Genomic DNA, 19,193 nt, shown 5'->3' with positions numbered 1-19,193 from the left:
GGGTTAAGTCTAGCATTTCCTTATGGTTCCAACCAGGGCTGTTAAGTCGGACTCCCTGGGTTTGAATTCTGGTTCTGCTGCTGAATAGAGATTGAACTTGGGGGAGTGACTTGATTTTGCGTTAGTAACTTAATCTCTCTCCTGTCTTCATTTCCTCATCTGTGAAATGGAGGTAATTTTAACATTCATCTTCTCCGTAAAGTGTCTAGGGTTCATATAGTAAATATTTGATAAATATTGGCTATTGATAAATACTCAAAAATTATTTATTGGTAAGAATAATGTATTAGAGACAGAGATAATTGTCACAAAGAAGAAAGCTGTGACTCTTTCTCAAACCATCCCAGCTTCTACTAGTCCCAACAGTTCAGATATCCTAGCATAATTTCTCAGACTCATGGAAGCAGCAAAATTCTATCGTCACATGAAATGTACGTATATAATCTGTGATCTGCTCTAAATCCTGGGGTACAGATTTAGCCATGGTGCTTTTTTCTCTCCAATTAACAGCTACAACAGTCAAGAATCCCATTATAAAAAACATCCCAGGTTTCCACCTTTGTCTAGGAGTGCCAGGGGCTTCATCAGGCAAAAGGGGCCAGATGTCTCTCAAAGGCCAAGTGGGGCAGGAATGGCCTGGCATTGTCTTGCATGTCCAGCTGCTCCTCCTCTGTGGAGGGATCTGAGCTTCCCCAGGGGCGGCGCCCAGCCAGAGCCCAGCTCGAGCTCCAGGCTTGGTGGTGACAGCTCTGAGACCTCGATCACAGGACCAGTATCACTGTCCAGGAGAACTGCCTGGCCAGGACAGCTGCCAGTGAAAGCCACAGGCCTCTGGGCCAAGCCAGCCTCGCACAGCCCATTAGCCCTTTTCTCAGAACCTGGGTCATCAACCTCGGTGTCTCTTCTTCCCTGAACCATGACTTAGTTTCAGGATTTTTCACCTATGCAGATGTGTCTGCCAGTACCCCAGCTGGATGGGCTTGCCAGTGCAGCCGTACAAATCTCCATAGATGGAGGGGCTTAAACAGGGAAATGTATTTTTCCACAGTTCCGGAGGCTGCAAATCTAAGAGAAGGTGAGGGCAGGTAGATTGCTTCTGAGGCCTTGCTCCTTGACTTGCAGATAGCTGTCTGCTCCCCGTGTCCTCAGTGTAGCCCCATCTCCAAACACGGTCACATTCTGAGTTACTGGAAGTTAGGACTCCAACACTGGAAATCTTGGTGGGGGGTGGGGCACAGTTCAGCCCATGACACCAACAGCTGACTCTAGCAGCTTGGGGAATAAGGTAACTTGTGCAACGAGAGAGACAGAGATGGAGAGAGTGAGAGGTGTGTACCAGGGAGCCTCTTCAGACCACTTTCCAGTACAGTGGGCACCGTGTTTTCCTTACTAAGCCATCACTCAAGTGCTGTCCTGACATTTGGAGTCACCTGAGCAGATCCAGGAGCTCTTTGTGAAACAGGTGACCCCAGAGCTCCTCTGAGAGAAAATGGGAGTGCAATCTGCACCCTTCTTCACCCTCTCCTCAAGAAATCACCTCTGACCAGCACCGTGTAAAACCCTGGCCTGGAGGATTCCAGGCATCAAGACTCCTTCTGCTACTTTTTTTCACAATCTGCGATTCACAGCAATTTGAATTGGGGTGTGTGTGTGTGTGTGTGTGTGTGTGTGTGTGTGTGTATTACTTCTACCTATTGCTGGCTGTGAGAACATATAATAATAGCTTAGTGACCAGCATTCAGCCCAGCTCTGCTCTGGGGTTGGGATGAGCCTGAGACCTGCCGACACCCTGGCTTCAATTTTCCCCCTTGGTTCCTCCCTGGAGACGGGCTGGTTAATCACCCTGCTCAGCTGTGACACCCCAGAGAAGCCAAGAGAGGACAGTCAGAGGCGGCCTCCCCGTGACCTGCTTGCTCACACCAGACCAATAAAGTGCGGGCAGAGTGACAACGACAGCTGCCCCGTGGTGTTCAGAGGGAGCCAAGCAGTTCAGTTCTGCAGCCCCGGGAAGAGTGTGTCATTACAGCCCTGCTTCTCCAAGAGAAGCCACCTCAACGCAGTCGGGGGTGCTCGCAGCTCTTGGAGCCACAGTCAGGCATCTGGAACCCCAAAAACCAGGCACCAGGGACTCCGAGAGCCGGGCATCTGGGATTCCCATCTCCCGCATCCTCCCAAGTCCTACTCCACCTGCAGCGCCACCAGCTACGGCTCCCGTCACCCGATCGGCCCCCTGCTGGGCTTTAGCAGTGGAGTCTGGTCTCCATCCCCATCTGTGGCAAGAGAGACGCTGGAGAAAGGAGGTACATGGGGGCCAGGCAGTCCGGGGCCCGCCGCAAGGACAAGGGCCCCCTGGGGCGGGGGCTACTGCGGGGGAGGCAGAAGTTCTCCTCCTGGGACGATGCTCTGCTTCCCGGGAGGGACCCGCGCTGCCTGCTGAAGCGGGGGCTGCGCCATGTCAGTTTCAGCCTGGTCACCAAGGGCATGACGGACGCGCCCGACTTCCTGTGGGGCCTGTCGGAGATGCAGAAGCTCAACCTGTCCCACAACCAGCTCCGGGCCGTTCCGCCCGAACTGGGGAAGCTTACGCGGCTGGTGGTCCTGAACTTGTGCGGGAACCGCCTGAAGACGCTGCCCCGGGAAGTCAGCCTTCTGCAGAGCCTCAAAGTCCTGTTCGTGCACATGAACGGCCTGACGGAGCTGCCGGCCGAGCTGGGCGCCTGCCGGAGCTTGGAGGTCCTGAGCGCGTCGCACAACTGCCTGTCCCAGCTGCCCGCCAGCCTTGCCGACCTGTCGCGGCTGCGCAAGCTGAACCTCAGCCACAACCGCTTCGCCCACATCCCCGTCTGCGTGTTCTCACTCAAGGAGCTGGACTTCCTGCACGTGGGCTCCAACCGCCTGGAGAACATTGCCGAGAGCATCCAGTGCCTGGCCGGCTTGCAGATCTTCATCGCTGAGGGCAACCACATCCACACCTTCCCACGCTCGCTCTGCCTGCTCACAAGCCTGGAGCTGCTGAACCTGAACAACAATGACATCCAGACGCTCCCTGCGGAGCTCTATATGCTCTGCAGGCTGACCAGGATCGCCTGGAACCCCATGGACAAAGGGCTGCACATTTCCCGTAACCCTTTATCCAAACCTCTGCCCGAGCTGCTGGAGGGGGGCCTGGAGATGCTCGTCAGTTACCTGAAGGACAGAAAACACACCTGACTCAGACGGGAACTTCCCTAGTCTAAACCCTCTCCTCTTCCTGTTGCTGCGGGTGGAGGCTTGTGTTACTATATGCTGAGTTGTACTGAACGCCCCTTCTTAGCAGGTGTTTGCTTTTTAGCTCTGTATACGCCTATAAATGGGCTTCTACTTCTCAGCAGTAGAGAATCCACCTGCAATGCAGGAGATGCGAGTTCAATCCCTGGGTAATAGGAAGATCCCCTGGAGGAGGGCATGGTAACCCACTCCAGTATTCTTGCCTAAAGAATCCCATGGACAGAGGAGCCTGGTGGGCTACAGTCCACAGGGTGGGAAAGAGTCCGACACAACTGAAGAGACAGCCCGCCGGCCTCTCCCAAAAGCCCGTTTAATATCATCTCCTTCTGAATATCAGTGGATAGAGGACTTGGGTTTTCTTTCCCCAAAGAAAAATAATTCTGCTTCTTCTGGGGAGCAGTGGGATTCAGCCTTTGAAAGAGAGAACAGCAGGTATGATTCAATGTCCACCAAAAGTGAAATGTTTACTAAGTACGTGCTCTGAGCCAGGTACAATATAGGAGGGGTTGAGACCATCTGGTTTTAGTCCCTGAGCTGGCACCCTGCAGCCACATAGCCCCAGCAAGACATGCCCCCACCCCTGTCTCCATCCAGCATCCCTTGGGACCAAAGAGAAGCTGGCTCCCAGCCCTCCCGGCAATGACCAAATCCAGCAGAGCCTCCCCTTGAGTCCCGGGGGAGATAAGCCACAGGAACTTTGCCTCTAGAATGACTAGGGCAGCAGTCCAGCCGCTCATGCTGACGTCTGGGGGTGGGTGACGGGGTGCAGCGTGCTGGCTTTCAGAGAATAAACACAAGCAGAGCCAACACTCGGTGTCCATCTTCTTTCCAATCCTTCTCTTGCGCCCAGTCATATCCTCGAGCTTTTCTAGAGATACGGGCCAATGGTTACAGTCCCCTGTTGTAATTTCACTCCTCCTCTCTTCCTAGATTTGCCTTCTCGGAGGTGAGCTAACAACCAGGGGAAAAGCTCAAAAGGCAGGAAAGAGGAGGTAAGGCATAGACAGCCCACCCCCAAAAGTCATTACCCTTTCATATTCAGAGGGGGATGATGTCTGCTACTGGCTTTCACCTGTGGTCCTTTAAAAATTAGCTGAGGCACTTCCCTGGTGGTCCGGTGATTAAGACTCCACTCTTCCAATGCAGGCGGTGTGGGTTCAGTCCTTGATGGGGGAACAAGGGTCCCACATGCCAAGGGGCGTGGCCAAAAATAAATAAATTAATGAAATAAAACACTTCGGAGATCTCTCACTTATTTCAAAATTTTACAAATTACAAATGGGTTGAGTGACATGCAAAGCTCTTTGGAGAAAAGGCTCTGTAAGAATATTATTTGCTTTGTTTTCAATTCTGAGAGTTACACAGCTGATAGTTCAATGCAAAATCAGGACGAGCCGTTACAGAGTTCCTGCCACGAGAATGACTGGGCCTCACTGTCATCGTCCCAGCCGAGAGCCCCCGAGATGTCACCGTGTGTTGAGAGTTCAAGAATTCAAATGAATGTGACAGTGAACGTACAATGCCTTCAGATCCAGAGATCTGGATCTGTGGATCCACAAGCGCTCAGGTTTCTTGGCACATTTGTCTACAGGACACAGCAGACAATAGCAAGACAGGAATGGGGGATGTGGCCAGGATCATCTAACTCCTTACTACCCTTAGTTTAATTCAGTTAAATTCATGTTTATTAGCACTTTTCCTGGGCAGGCACCTCGAGAAGAATAAGGCTCAGCTCCTTCTATCAAGGAGCTCAAAGTGTGCTGAAAGAGACAGACCTACGTGGGTTTCCACAATGTGGCAAGTCATGATCCCCACTGCTGCTGCTGCTAAGTTGCCTCAGTTGTGTCCGACTCTGTGCGACCCCATAGACGGCAGCCCACCAGGCTCCCCCGTCCCTGGGACTCTCCAGGCAAGAACACTGGAGTGGGGTGCCATCGCCTTCTCCTCATGATCCCCACTAGAGAGAGATTAAAGCAAAGATAGCATACCAGATGGTGTGTAGCACAGGCTGAGCCCCAAGTTTCAGAACCAAAGGACACGATTGGGACGAATCAGTCAAATCCCTGTTCTTGGCAGCCGTCTCACCCTAATTCCCCTCACCGCTTCGCCCCACGTAGGGGAGGGGAGCACAGCCCAGGGGGCTATGGGGCTCATTCTCAGGTGCTGACTTAGGCAGCTTTAGTGGCAAGGCGTGGGCTGTCCTCTTCTTATTCTAAGCATTGATCAAGGAGGGGTGTGTCCATGTAACTTATTCACAGGACAAATGGATTTCCCACCAGACCCCAAAGTCAATATCCCATCCATCATAGAGGGCAGCCCATTCCTGCCATTATCACCAGATACCACTGTTCCGTGAACACCCTGGGTACATGAGTTCTTGTGCTGAACCACTGCAAACAGATCTCAACAGTGTCACCGGGAGGCAGCTGAAGTCCCCTCCACACCCCCCCTCCCCCCCGCCACCAACCACCCCCCAGCAGCAACCGGAGATCTGCTTATCCCCGCCGGGCACACATAGGCACACTCAGTAACCTCACCCACGTTCACTTGCTGGAGCCAAGACTATTTAAAGACATCAGTGGAATTCTTACTCGATCTCATGACTCAGAGGGAAACGGCAGTGTGAGGCTCTCTCTGCAGAGTAGGACAGAGGCTGGAGCTGGAGCCCATACAGGCAGCTGTCGCACAAACACCGTGCGTGCCAGGATCGCGCCCACTGGTGTCCCCTGGTGTCCGCTGCCGAAGGCCCACTTGGGCTCATGCTGAATTTCCATGACCTTGCTCTGGGCCGAGAGTCAGGCTGGGGCACCACCATCACACTTTTCCTGCTGAGCAATCATTTTATTTCCTCTCCTGGCTTTTTCAGTCACTTGATACCTCACAGTAACTCTACTCCAGGGAAAGAACATAACCATAGTTTGAAGGTGACCCAAGAGCTTATTATACTGCTTAAGGAAAGGGTGGTATCAGTGTGGTTGGCAGCTTCCATCGGTGCCTTTCAGAGGTATAGAAGCGAGGTCGGCATTGAGGGCTGCATGAAAGTAATAGCAGTTGCCCGATGGGCTTTAGATATTGATTCTTTGTGAATGCTCTTTTTTATTGATGAAGGGAAGTGCTGAGCACAAACCTGGTTAACATGCTTGGTTATTCAAAACACCCACGCGGAGGGAATTTGATACAGTGCTGGTGTCTGCCTTCAAACCCTACAGTTTGCTGACGGGTTGTGAAATGCACCTTGCTTATCTTCTGTAGTTTTGATGCCGCCACACTCGAATAACTCCCAGGTATTTCTAAGACTTCTGATATCAAAGCCCTGAGGCTGACTGCAAGGGCGGCGGAGTACGTTTAGCCAAAGAATGCAAGCTAATTGGGGGCTTGATGTAGGGAGTTGACTGTTCACATCCTGATAGTCGGGTAGTTGCATGTCACCAGGCTCTCAGTAAGACGTGATCTCAGTAGTGTGTTCAGAGACACCTTTTGAAGCAGCTTACAAACCCACAATTAAGAAGAAATCCTCTGTTCCTAGGGAAGGAAGATGGTTTTGAAAAGACACATCTGTTGGAGAAATAATACCGCTAAATTCATAAAGCTGCTGCACATTAGAAAGAAGCATGTCGTCATTAGTTACTTGTTGACTTAGTAAATGGTTAATAGAAGTAATGCGCTCTGTTCTTAGACTTGAGTCAATGTACTGTCTCTCTGTAGTAACCAGACGGGATGCACCTGTCCTTCACAACAAGACACTCCTGCAAAGAGATGGAGAGGGAAAGCTGTCATTATCTGTACAGATACTTTAAACCCTTTTCTTGTGGGAATGGTTACTGTATTTTAAAATGCCATTTCCTATGCCTCCAAGCACAGACTGAATATGCATGTGGATGGCTATGCATTACACAGTGGAAGATGAATGCCCTGTGGGCTTGGTCCCTGGAAGACGACGCAAGTGTCAACATCCTGAGATGATGGGGGTGAGGCTCAAAGCTGCGCTGGGCTGCTTCTCATCAGTAATGTACATCAGCAACAGTGAGTCTGGACAGTCTCTAAGATTCTATTACAAATGAGAGAAACAGAAGACGAGTTCAATAAATGGTCTTTTTCGAAAAAGGAAGCACTCAAGCTGTTAGATTTAGCTAATAGGAAGATGCTAGAGGATAAGATGGTTAGGTAGCATCACCAACTCAATACACAGGAATTTAAGCAAACTCCAGGAGGTAGTGGGGGATGGAGGAACCTGGTATCCACAGTCCATGGGGTCGCAAAGAGTTGGACACAACTTAGCGACTAAATAACAACTCCATCCTAAACAATACCTCCTTAGGTATCCATGGGTTCTCTATCTTCTTATCCCGCCAAAGAGTTTTATTTTCAGCACCATGTGAGAAACAGAGAAACACAAAATTCCCAGCCTAGATTAAATGTGCAACTAAGTATTGATACCATCAGGTAATTATAATTAATCAAGGTACATCAAAATACAACTTTTCATAGATTGTAAGAAAATGAAATAAAATTCAGAGGAACATGAAAGCTGTTATAAATAGTAATAGGAACAATCTTGACCTTGTTGAGAAAAGAACTTTTTATGAGTGTTCTTTGAAGGTACCCATTAAGTTATATGTTGAATCCAAAGCATTACTAATTTTAAAAAAGGACAGCATAGTAATAAAAGGGAAGCAGAGAGGGCTCATAATGAATTTGTAAGAGCTTGGGATCGTTAGGCGAGCATAACTGGAAGCTATTAGCATCAAGCTTGCTATGCAGATTTTTTTTTTAGTAGTGTCATAGGAATCTATTTGCAAGGAGAGAACTTGCTTCCTACTGCTTAAACTTTCTTCTTATTTCAGCACAGGACAGAAAATGAAAGTGAACTTGAGTCCTTCCGGAAAGCGTCAAAGTAATTCCGGACGCCCTTGAGGGAAACATACATTATGAAATATACAGGATGACTGGGTTCCATAGGATGAGCTAGAGTCACCTTTGGAGCATCACAGAGTCCCCCATATTCTTCAGCCTTGAGTAACTTGAGTTCCCCAGAGGAGCCAGGACATGCCACTGGGGCCAATCTGTATTTCAGCCTTAGCCCCAGCGGCGAGGCTCCTGGATGCTGCTGGTCCCCGTACTGCAAAGCCACTGAGTTTATCCTCATGGCTAACTTGGACTTCATCAGCATAGGGAAGAGATTCAATCATAACGTATCCGATGAGTAAGGAAAAAGTGACAAGTCTGTAGAGGTGACTTCTCCTGTCCAGGCTTTGGTTTTCTACAAAGTGAGGCAACTGAATTCACTTATTTTACTATTTATTATCTTTTAATTCTGTAGGTTAGAAGGTCAACACAGTTGTTTCTAAAATCAAGGTTTAGCTGGTCTGCATTTCTTTCTGTCAGCTCTAGGGTAGAATTCATTTCCATCTCATTCTGGTAGCAAAATTCATTTCTATAGGGCTGTAGGACTGAGGTTCCAGCTTCCTTGATTGAATTCACTTTAAAGTCAACTCACTTTAAGCTTTTCATAGCTTTGAAATTCAGACTATATATATATATATATATATTTTTTTTTTTTTTTTTGGTTTGTCTTCTCCTTGTCTCATGCCCCAGTGCATAGCTACCTGAACTTAGAGTCATTGTAATTACTCAAGAAAAGCCAAAAACATTGACTCAATGGATCAAAATCAGTATCTCCTTGTAGTACCATGAAAAATATAATTTACTTTTGGTTGACTTTTAAAAGTATGAAAAGAGCTAAGTCTTTGTGAAACATGAATCCAGGAGTCTGCAGACCTCTAGATTGTCTGGATTCCATCTGTTTTTATTGGCTTGGAGGTTCAGAGGGAGTGAAAGATTTAAAGCTTCTCTTGTGTTTCTGGAAGAGAAGGAATTTTTAATTATCTGTTTCCCATTTTTTGAAGAAAGAATTGGATTTGATGAAATATTATCATTTGGGTACACAGAGCTGAAATGTCTTATAGAAGAGTAAGCACAATCTGTTCCAGAGCTTGACCTGAACATTTGTAATGAGTTATGCTTTCTCTGCATCCCAGTCCAAATACACATGTGAGTCAAACTTGAATTTGGCTATAAATTTTCCAAAGCAACTCCTGCAAGTGGACACACAGAAACCTGCAAAACAGTTCTTCCTTTGGTTTCTTTGATTCTTAATAACATTACTTCTCTGCCTCCACTGTTTTAATCAAAACTACAAATGGATGATATCTACAGTGTGGGAATTAGAAATTAATGACTGTAATTTGGTTTTTGATTACCCTTCATTCTAGGAGGGCAGATTACAGTTGTGTTGGATAAGAATTCCTAAGTAATCTTGAAATACGTAAGTACTTTGAAAATTGAAAATACAGTTCTGGTGTGATCCTTCTCCACCAAGGTATGTGAATACAAGTTCAGGAATATTTTCATCCAGGAAATCACAGGAGTAGTGCAAACAAAAAATCTAACAAGAAGAATGAACATCTTCTTTATGTTGTACTCTTTCATGCTTTCTTATTATTTAAAGTTTACTGCTGTGAGCCGTGGGCTACACCCGGATTCGTGGCCTCAGGAGGAGAAGAATTTGATCCAGGGCCAGAGACGAGGCTTGACCACTTGGAACTTTTGTGTAGCAAAGTTTTATTAAGTATAATAAAGATAGGGAAAGCTTCTGACAAAGACATCAGAAAGGGACAGAAAGAGTGCCCGCCGGCTGGTGTTTAGCAAGGCATTTTATGTCTGTTAGTGAGCGTCTAATCAGATAAAAGAAACAGCTCTAGGCTGAGGGAGTTTCACCAGGCCCGGCACCCACAATATGCATTTTTGAGATAGGATGACACAAGGTGTGTCTCATCCCTCAGCCCTAAAACAATGTACTGGTTTGTTGAGCCATTATCAGCCCAAGGTTTGTGAAAAGAAAAAAAGTTAGTCTTAGGCAGAACCATTTTGAAGGAAGGCAGATTCCAAAGCAAATACATAGTTTAATTAACATAGCTGAAGAAAAACATTTCCATGAGAAAAACACATCGGTTAGCTCAAGGCAGAACCAGGTGTCGTCAACACAGAATTAAAAGAAGCCTTTTTAAATTTTGTAGAGAGAAGGAAAAAAACGTCTGCAAGTGCCGTTTATTTCCTCCTTCCTCGTGGGGACCTCTGGCCTTCCTACCTGTTACCCCCTCATTATCATGATTACTTCTCTGTTGTTGGTAATCAAGAAAACTGTTTACTCTCCCAGAAATGTATCTAATATGCTTGTTGTAGAAAACTTCAGCTGTTCATCTGACCATGTAATATGTTGGTTATAGACAACTGAGTTGACCTCCTTAGTTTGTAAATGAACTTGCCAGGGTCTCAGGGATTCATCCTCTACCATCATTTTAGCTGACTTACTTCTGTGGCTGAAGAGGCAATATAATCCTTTTTGATCAAGGTGAGCAGGTTCCTTCCCCCGCTCCTCCACCCCCCCACCAAGGTTGAGTCCTTCATGGTCATCATCTATTGTGCAAAGGCCAAGGATGAATTTGACAAAATCACATAACGTGTGCAATAAAAAGTTGACTCAGGAGGTCTGGGGTGTTGAAACTCTGTACATTTCAAAGAAAGGTCTGGCCTTTGACAAATTCCTGAGAATTATAATCTCTAAGCCTTTGGAATACCCTGCCTCATAAAGACATCTTTGTTTACCTAGAGCCATGGGTCATATCAGACCATCTGGGCTCACACTGTGATTGATGGTAGGGTCTTTGGTAACACAATATCTGTGTAACCTCTGGAAAGGAAGGGAACCCAGGTGCTAAAGTCAGCCACAGAGGAGTTCCATGCCTCCAAGACAAACTCCCAACCAAGACAAACCCTGGACACCAAGGCTCAGCTGAGCCTCCCAGGTTGGCAATAGTGAGTACATGTCACAAGTCATTGTTGGGAGAATTAAGTATCATCAAATTACTCCACCAGGAGATGACAATGGGAAACCATGCCTGAATATGCTCCTTTTATCTCTGATGATTTTAACTTGTGTCCTTTCCCTGTGTTAAGTCATAACAAGGAGTATGACAGATTTTCTGAATTTTACGAGTCCTTCTAGCAAATCACTGAGCTTAAGGGTGCTCTTAGGGACCCCAAAAAGAATGAGTTAAAGAGGAGAAAACCCTTGAAAGTGTTGGTTAACAGAAGAGAGGCTTCCTCTAGTCACATAGAAATCAGAGCATTAGCAGGGCCAGTTCTGAGTGGACACTGATGCCTGTTTGCCTTCTTTCTGCTAAATTACAGCCTCCCCTCCCCCCGTGCTAACTGCCAGGTAGTTTTACTCAATTCTTAAGAAGAGAGATACGTTGATTTTGCTCAAGATTGCCGAAATAGAGTTGGAAAAGCCTCAGTTCCTCTTCCTTCTCCCTTTTTCCTTCTCCATGTGTTTTAATTGGTTTAGAACTTAAGGATGGAGAAGGGCATGCCAACCCACTTCAGTGTTCTTGCCTGGAGAATCCCATGGACAGAGGAGCTTCATGGGCAACAGTTCATGGGGTCACAAAGGGTCAGACATGACTAAAGTGACTTAGTAGCAGAACTTAAGGAACACGATTGAATTTGTTTAAATCAAGGATGGGGAGGAGCAAAATCAGCACTCGTGCTAGATTTCCTCTCCAAACTTTGGAAAGGAAAATTTTTCCTCCAATCTATCATTCCAATAAAAACATTTTAGAATGCAAGGTGTGACAAATGCAATCAAAGAGCTGGCCTTGTAGTTTCTCCCAGCTGAGCACTGTACACACCTGCCTCACCTAATGGACCCACAGGCAGGAAGTCCAGAAGGCTTTTCTGTTACTCTCTGATGCAATGTGTATTCTGCTGCTTTTCTTAATCTGAATTACTAGCGTCCCTCCTATTTAAGCTTGGGCTTCCCAGGTGGCTCAGTGATAAAGAACCCACCTGCCAAGCAGGAGACACAGGTTTGATCTCCGGGTCAGGAAGATTCCCTGGAGCAGGAACCCACTCCAGTGTTCTTTCCTGGGAAATCCCATGGACAGAGGAGCTTAGTGGGCTACAGTCCATGGGACTGCAAAAGAATCAGACACGGCTAAGCACACACACACTTAGATGTGAAGCCGAGAAACTGCCCCGTACATTCTGGTCTGGTTTTATACAAGTCATAGACAGAAAAGGATGCTCTTCCTGGAATTAATGCAAACTGTGATCTATTGTTTCTGGGTTTTTTTTTGCACAGGCTATTTGAAAGAAAACAAAACAAAATGCTGAACAGTTTTGAAAAACCAAGAAAAAGTCCTGCTGGCACGCTTGTGCACTTATTTTCCCACATATTGGTCCAGAAACCCAATGATGCTCTGCATCTTGCAGACACAAGGGTTTTGAACAGATTGCACGCCCCAAGCTCCAGCCGCAGAGACAGCCCCAGAATTTTATCTTCTCACTGGGAAATTATTTTCCCCACATATGTTTTGATGATGACAGGCCTTTTTCCATCTTGCTGTTCCTCCTCCTCAGGAGACTAGAAATGTAAGGAATAATTTCTGATTCGATACTTGCCGTTCAGCCCACGTACCACTGCAGTTTAAAGACTGTCTACACACTTGCTAACAACTTACTTTAAATCTATGCTTTGGGAAAATGAGAGGCAAAGGGGAAGAGAAGAAAGAACTTAAAATAATACGTTTGAGAAGATATGTGTAATATTTGGAAGAGAAGTTTCCCTAATTCTGATTGTCTCACATTACATAAAGCTACATCTATGTGGGTTGGACAAGTTCATTTCTAAGCTAAGTTCCTATAATTCTGCTACTTAGGAAGTCTCAGTGTAAATGAGGATATTTTCCTCTATTTCTTACCTAATTCAAAACTGTCATAGTTCACCATTCATTTGAGGAAAGAATAATCAGTATTTCTGTTTACCAGCTAAAATGACACAGCCTTAGGAAAGGAACAGAAACACAATTCAACATTCACAGGGTTAATTACCTTTGAAATTACAATTCCTGATTTTTCTTTTAGTGAACCATAGTTGATTTACAATATTGTGTTAGTTTCAGGGGTACAGCAAAGTGAATACTTTTTTAGATCCTTTTCCATCATAGGTTGTTACTGGAAATTGAACATAGTTCTCTGTGCTATACTGTAAATCCTTGTTGTTTATTTTATGTGCAATAGTGTGTATCTGTCATTCTCCAACTCCTGATTTATCCCTCCCTCCTTTCCCCTTTGATTGCCATGTTTGTTTTCTATGCTTGTGGGTTTGTTTCTGTTTTATAAGCAAGTTTATTTGTATTAATTTTTCAGATTCCACATATAAGTGATATCGTGTCACATCTGTCTTCTTCTGGCTTACTTCACTGAGTATGGTAATCTCTAGATCCATCCATGTTACTGAAAACTGCATTATTTCATTCATTTTTATGGTTAGTATTCTATTGTGTGTGTATATGTGTGTACATAGCACATCTTTTTAATCCATTGATCTGTTGATGGAAAATTCTTATTTTTTTTAAACTTAGATGATTGACATTATTTAGAATTCTTTGCAAAAATGAAGTGTTGTTAATGATGTCACTGTACTATATCAAATCTTTAAAACTCTCAAAGTTTCATATACTGTGGCAATATTGTATAATTCAGAGAAAGGGAAAGTCGCTCAGTTGTGTCTGACTCTTTGTGACTCCATGGACTATACTGTCCATGGAATTCTCCAGGCCAGCATACTGGAGTGGGTAGCCTTTCCCTTCTCCAGGGGATCTTCCTGATCCAGGAATTGAACTGGTGTTTCCTGCATTGAAGGCAGATTCTCTACCAATTGAGCTATAATTCAGAGAAGTGTCAGTTTTTTGTACTGAAGGTAATAGAGAACTTTACTTGTACCCATTTCCATAGGTCAGGAGATGGCCAAGTATTTATGCTTTTTTTCTTAATATTACCAGGCTGACATCCATCCAATACTTGCAAACTCTAGAATTGGAACAAACAACTCTTAAAATCCATCTCACCTAAATTTCTCCCCCATATATATCTTTTAAAAAATTTATGCTCAAACACTCTCAGTAACAGAGGGCTCACCCATGTGCAAATGGTTCAATCCATTGATTTTTTGCTATGACTTCCCCTCATTTTCCATCTCAGCAAATGACACCCCAACCCACCCAGGAACCTAAGATGAATTCTAGCCTTCTCCCTCTCTTAATCCTTCAGCTACTGTCTCACCCAGTCCTGAGATTCCACCTCCAAAATTCTTCTGTTATCCTATTCAAGCTGACACTGCACCTCATCTGGCCTCCTCATTCATCCCTTTGGTCCCCTTTTCATCAACCAGCATAGGTACCAAGGGGGCCTTTTAAGTATGCAAATTGGACCATGGCGGACCCCTGCTCAACATTTGCAATAGAATCCAAAATCTTTCACATGATTTATAAGGTTTCACAAACTCCGGCTCCGTTGGTCATTCTTTTTTTTTTTTTGGCAGATGAAACCTTTTGTTATTCATTTACTTATTTCACTTTATTTTTGCTGTTCTGGGTCTTTGTAGCATACAGGTTCTCTAGTTGGGGCTCAAGGGCTTAGTTGTCCTGTGGCACGTGGGATCTTAGCTCCTGAACCAGGGACTGAACCTGCATCCCCTGCATTGCAAGGCAGATTCCCAATGACTGGACCATCAGGGGAGACCCTCCACTGTTAATTCTCTTACAAATGTGTGCCCATACTGGCTTCTTTAGTTCCTGAATATTCTATCCTGTCTTCGGACTTTCAAGTGCACCCTTCCCTCTTCTTGAAATGACCTTGAAGGCTAACACCTCCTCGCTCTCCAAGTTTCAGATCAAACACACTTTCTCAGCAAAGCTTTCCTTCACCTTCCTCTTTTCCTTCGTTGCCCCTGCCACAGCTGAAATTACGTGCATTAGAGTATGATCATGTGCACACATGAATACATGCATGTCCACACACAGATACACATATAGACGTGTAACTTGTAGGGATTCACCCCCCACCGTACAACAGCATCAGCATACTTTCCTTATTTCGTGGTTGCATCGCCTGGCATGTAACTTTCTTTCTGGCCCACGGTAAGTACTTAATGCATTGTACAGGATGCATTCATATCTAATTATTCAAAATCATTAATTTGGAAATGGTGCCTTCATTGAAATTTGTTTCATCAACCAAATGAAGTAAATGATGTTCATGTATCCCTAATGAATAAGTGTTTTTCAGCAGGAAACAAAGTTAACATTCGTTTAAAAATATTGTACTTGAGAAGCAAAGAATCAACAGAGGAGAGTGGTCATCACTTATTGAGACTAACACTTACATTAACAGTACCTATATAATTAAACAGGCAGTCATGAGTTGAATGAATAAATGATGAGCTTGGGGACAGAAGGCCACTGCAGGCAGTAGCACCTCATTCTCTGAGCATGCATGCTCAGTTGCTCAGTTGTATCTGACTCTTTGTGACCCCATGGATTGTAGCCCACCAGGCTCCTCTGTCCATGGGATTCTCCAGGCAAAAATACTGGAGTGGGTTGCCAATATTTCTTCTCCAGGGGATCTTCCCAACCCAGGGACTGAACCTGAGTCTCGTATGTCTCCTGCATTGGCAGGTGGATTCTTTACGGCTAGTGCCTCCTAGGAAACCTGATTTATATTTATGTCTCTTAATTCATCTCTACAACAACTCTATGAACTGGTGATTTTCCATAAATGAGGAAAGTGGGACCAACACTGTGTCCAAGTCACATGCCAGGAGGAGACAGCCTGGAGGGAGTCGACATCTCCCCGACCCACCTCCCAGGATGCTGGGTGCATCTCCCCACCTCCCAGGATGCTGGGTGCATCTCCCTGCCTTAGGGAAACATAAGGATCCAAGTGAACGGGGTCGGGTGGGGGGGAGTGGCGTCACCGAGGCAGGGACTTGGACCATTTAGGGCCAAAGTCAGTGTGAGTCCAAGCTGCAGCCAGTAAGAGAAAGGCAGGGTGGCCAGTGCAGGTGAAACCAGAGGGGGCTAGATGTCAAAGCTTCCACACAGATGCTGGGAGTGTAAATGTGTCTGAAGAAGCTGGCCCGGCACACAGACCCCTGCTGGTCCTTGTGTTTCTGGCCACCAGCCAGGAGCCTTGGGAATAGTCTTGTCTGCTTCTAGGAAGCCCTCCCTGTCACCTCCTTTCTGGCCAGCAGAGTCCCCACTGTCACAGTTAGAGTGGACCCTCTGGGACCACAACCAGCTTCTCTAAGAAAGCTGGTGTTTTTGTGCCGTGATGGCCTCGGTCACTTCCTCCAAGGACAGATTCTTCACCTTAGCTCCATGAAGTGCATGACACCACCCCCACACCTGTCACATTTCTCCCAAAGACAATTTTTGAGGTCCTAGTGGTTGATGCCCAAACTCGCAACCCTGGGGAGTCAGGGTGCCTCCAATGCAGGCCTTCTGCTCCAGGCTCCAGTACACGCTTGGCTTCTGTGGGCACCTTATGCCCAGACTTCCCTGGTGGGTGTTTTTTGGGAAAGAAAGTTTCCTGTGTGTCAAGTGCTGGCAGAGAGGACTCTGCCCATGCCACAGGAAGCCTGTCCTTCCTCCTTCCCTCCCCACGAGCATCCTCCTCCTAGATGGAGTCTGGGCTTAGGCTGGCTGCAGTGGTCCCCTGGTGGAACTCTGTCTGTGAGTTGCTTCCAGGCCCCGGTCCAGCTGGATGGCGTGGTTAACTGCGCTAAGCCCCTGCATCCCGGGCTCCAGAACATCTTCATCATTCAGAACTTCAAATGCCACTGTGTCCGGATGGAAAGTCTATTATTTCTGGCTCAAACATCGTAGTAAGGTCTACAGATATTGTAGTCAGATTTTACTGTTGTTTTTTTTTTCCCAACAAGGGAACACAAACGTTTTTATACCCTGCAACAGAGTTGCAGTAACTGTTAAAATATCTGGCTGAGAAAATCGAAGACAGTTGAAGGAGGGTTGTAGACGTCAACCCAGCCTTTCAATAATGCGTTCAATACCTCGAAAAGTGATGGGAAATCAAGGATGAAATGAAACAGTAAACAGAGCGAAGGCGGCTTTCACATACCATGGCAGCTGTGTCATTTTAAGCCTCAGACAGAATAGGGGATCAAAACGCCAAACATGAAGGATGAGGCTGCATGTCCCAGGTGAGTGGCTTTGGCTGCTGACACAGAGGATGCTTTTTGCACTGTGTATCCTGAGTCAGAAGGAAAAAAAATTTAATGTTGGGCAAAGTTTAGCCTCATCCCAAGGGAGATTCCATGCCCCAGGATATCCTTGTAAGAGATGGGAGTCCAGGCACGCTATGCTGCATTTGGCCTCTCATGGGAGAGACAACCAACCAACAAGTCAGCAGCTCTGCCATGCCCTCCCTGGATCCTTGCAGGATCCTCCGGGACCACCCCCATCTCTCAGAGATGCATTCTGCCCTGTCTCACCAGCGGAGTCCTCCGAAGCCCACAGCCCAGGTGCTCCTCCTGGGTCCTAAAGTCTCCATACCATGGAGCCCCATCGTCTGCCCATCGTATTGGTTCCAGCTCCATTTCTGGCTCTGCGTTCTGAGTCCTCTGAAGCTATTTCCCTCTGTTGGGAGAAATCTTGCCTGTGGAGGGACTGGCTTCTCTGATCCCAGAGCTCTGTGGCAGCCCCCTCCCCACTTCCTGAGATGCTGTCCTGGGATCATCTGTCCCCACAAGCCATGAGACGCCGTCCTGGCTGTCCTTGTCAAGAGGCGGAAGGGGATTAGCATCACTCGTCTCTTAGGCTCTCGCTGGGCCTCTCATTTCAAAAGTCACGAAGTGGAGCCACCTGTCCTACACTATATTTATCACGTTCTTCGACAGGACTAATCCTGGTACTGTACAGGGCCACCGCCCGTGTCCACAGCCTCCGGCTCTGATGACCCCGCAGTGCCTGAGCACAGTTGTAGGTACGTGCCAGTGATGGACACTCGTCTAACGATGCCACCTGATTGAGTCAACAGATCCTTTCGTGCCTCCTGTGGGTGACAGGAGCTTTGTGGCCTTGTGGACGCTCTATGGCGATGTGTGAATTACACGGCACACCCCACTGCTGCCTGAAACCCTGCCTGACGTGCAATCAGTAGCCACAGAGATCATGTTGCAGTGCTTGTTATAATTTTAACCTAAGGGCTTCCCAGGTGGCGATAGTGATAAAGAATCCGCCTGCAATGCAGGAGACCTGGGTTCGATCCTTGGGTTGGGAAGATCCTCTGGGGGAGGAAGTGGCAACCCACTTCAGTATTCTTGCCTGGAGAGTCCCATGGACAGAGGAGCCTGGGGGACCGCAGACCATGGGGTCGCAGAGTCAGACACAACTGAAGTGACTTAGCACACATCATGGGACCTAGCCTCTTTTCATCTGTTTTTTTTCCTTCTGCCGGAATTCTAGAAAAATCTCTTCAAGTCTATCTTTTAATTTGTTAATTTCTCTTCAGCTGAGTGTTGATCAGTTAAAAAGCAGACACTGGATTTTAAGCTTCGATGTTATAGTTTTCATTTCTAGACATTCCACTTGGTTCTTAATCCAGTCACCTAGGTCTCTCCAACCTCTTCCTCACTACTATTTTTTGATCCATTTTCTTTCTATGTCATTGAACTTATCGAATGTGCTTATTTTAATGTCTGTTGTCTGATAATCCAACATCTAATATCTTATTTCAGTTCTGCTGAGTTTTGTTTCTGTTGCTTCTTGCTCATGGGTCCTCCCTGTAAATCTCATGATTTTGGGCTATAAAGTTTTACCTGAAGGAACTGAAAGCTTCCCTTGAAAACTAGGTTGAAGGTCAGAAGGAGATTCTTTCAGAGAGGTTCTGCAGATGCTTCTGTTGGTTCCCAGGTGCCTTAGCTACCAGACTTACTAGGGTTGGCTTTTAGCTAAGGTGCAGAATTAAAGTTTTAGACTACTCAGAGAATGACAGCCTGCTTAAGG

The 19,193-nt window shown here is 46.3% G+C and overlaps 1 protein-coding gene across 1 annotated transcript; it reads left to right on the top strand.

Moving 5' to 3' along the window:
- Nucleotides 1-2,304: 2,304 nt before the first annotated feature.
- LRRC30 (leucine rich repeat containing 30) lies at nt 2,305-4,267 on the top strand. The gene is made up of 2 exons (XM_020878059.2): nt 2,305-3,699; nt 4,198-4,267. The coding sequence occupies exon 1, from the start codon at nt 2,305-2,307 to the stop codon at nt 3,208-3,210; it is 906 nt and encodes a 301-aa protein (XP_020733718.1). The 3' UTR covers nt 3,211-3,699; nt 4,198-4,267.
- Nucleotides 4,268-19,193: the final 14,926 nt, after the last annotated feature.

The sequence above is a fragment of the Odocoileus virginianus genome, chromosome 22 (assembly GCF_023699985.2).
Source record: "Odocoileus virginianus isolate 20LAN1187 ecotype Illinois chromosome 22, Ovbor_1.2, whole genome shotgun sequence".
NCBI lineage: Eukaryota > Metazoa > Chordata > Mammalia > Artiodactyla > Cervidae > Odocoileus > Odocoileus virginianus.
The sequence above is the reverse complement of the archived record's forward strand: the minus strand, read 5'-3'. Positions and strand labels throughout refer to the sequence as shown.

Bases quoted from the DNA above. Each gene is read 5' to 3' on its own strand.
- LRRC30 (XM_020878059.2), top strand. From the start codon at position 2,305: ATGGGGGCCAGGCAGTCCGGGGCCCGCCGCAAGGACAAGGGCCCCCTG.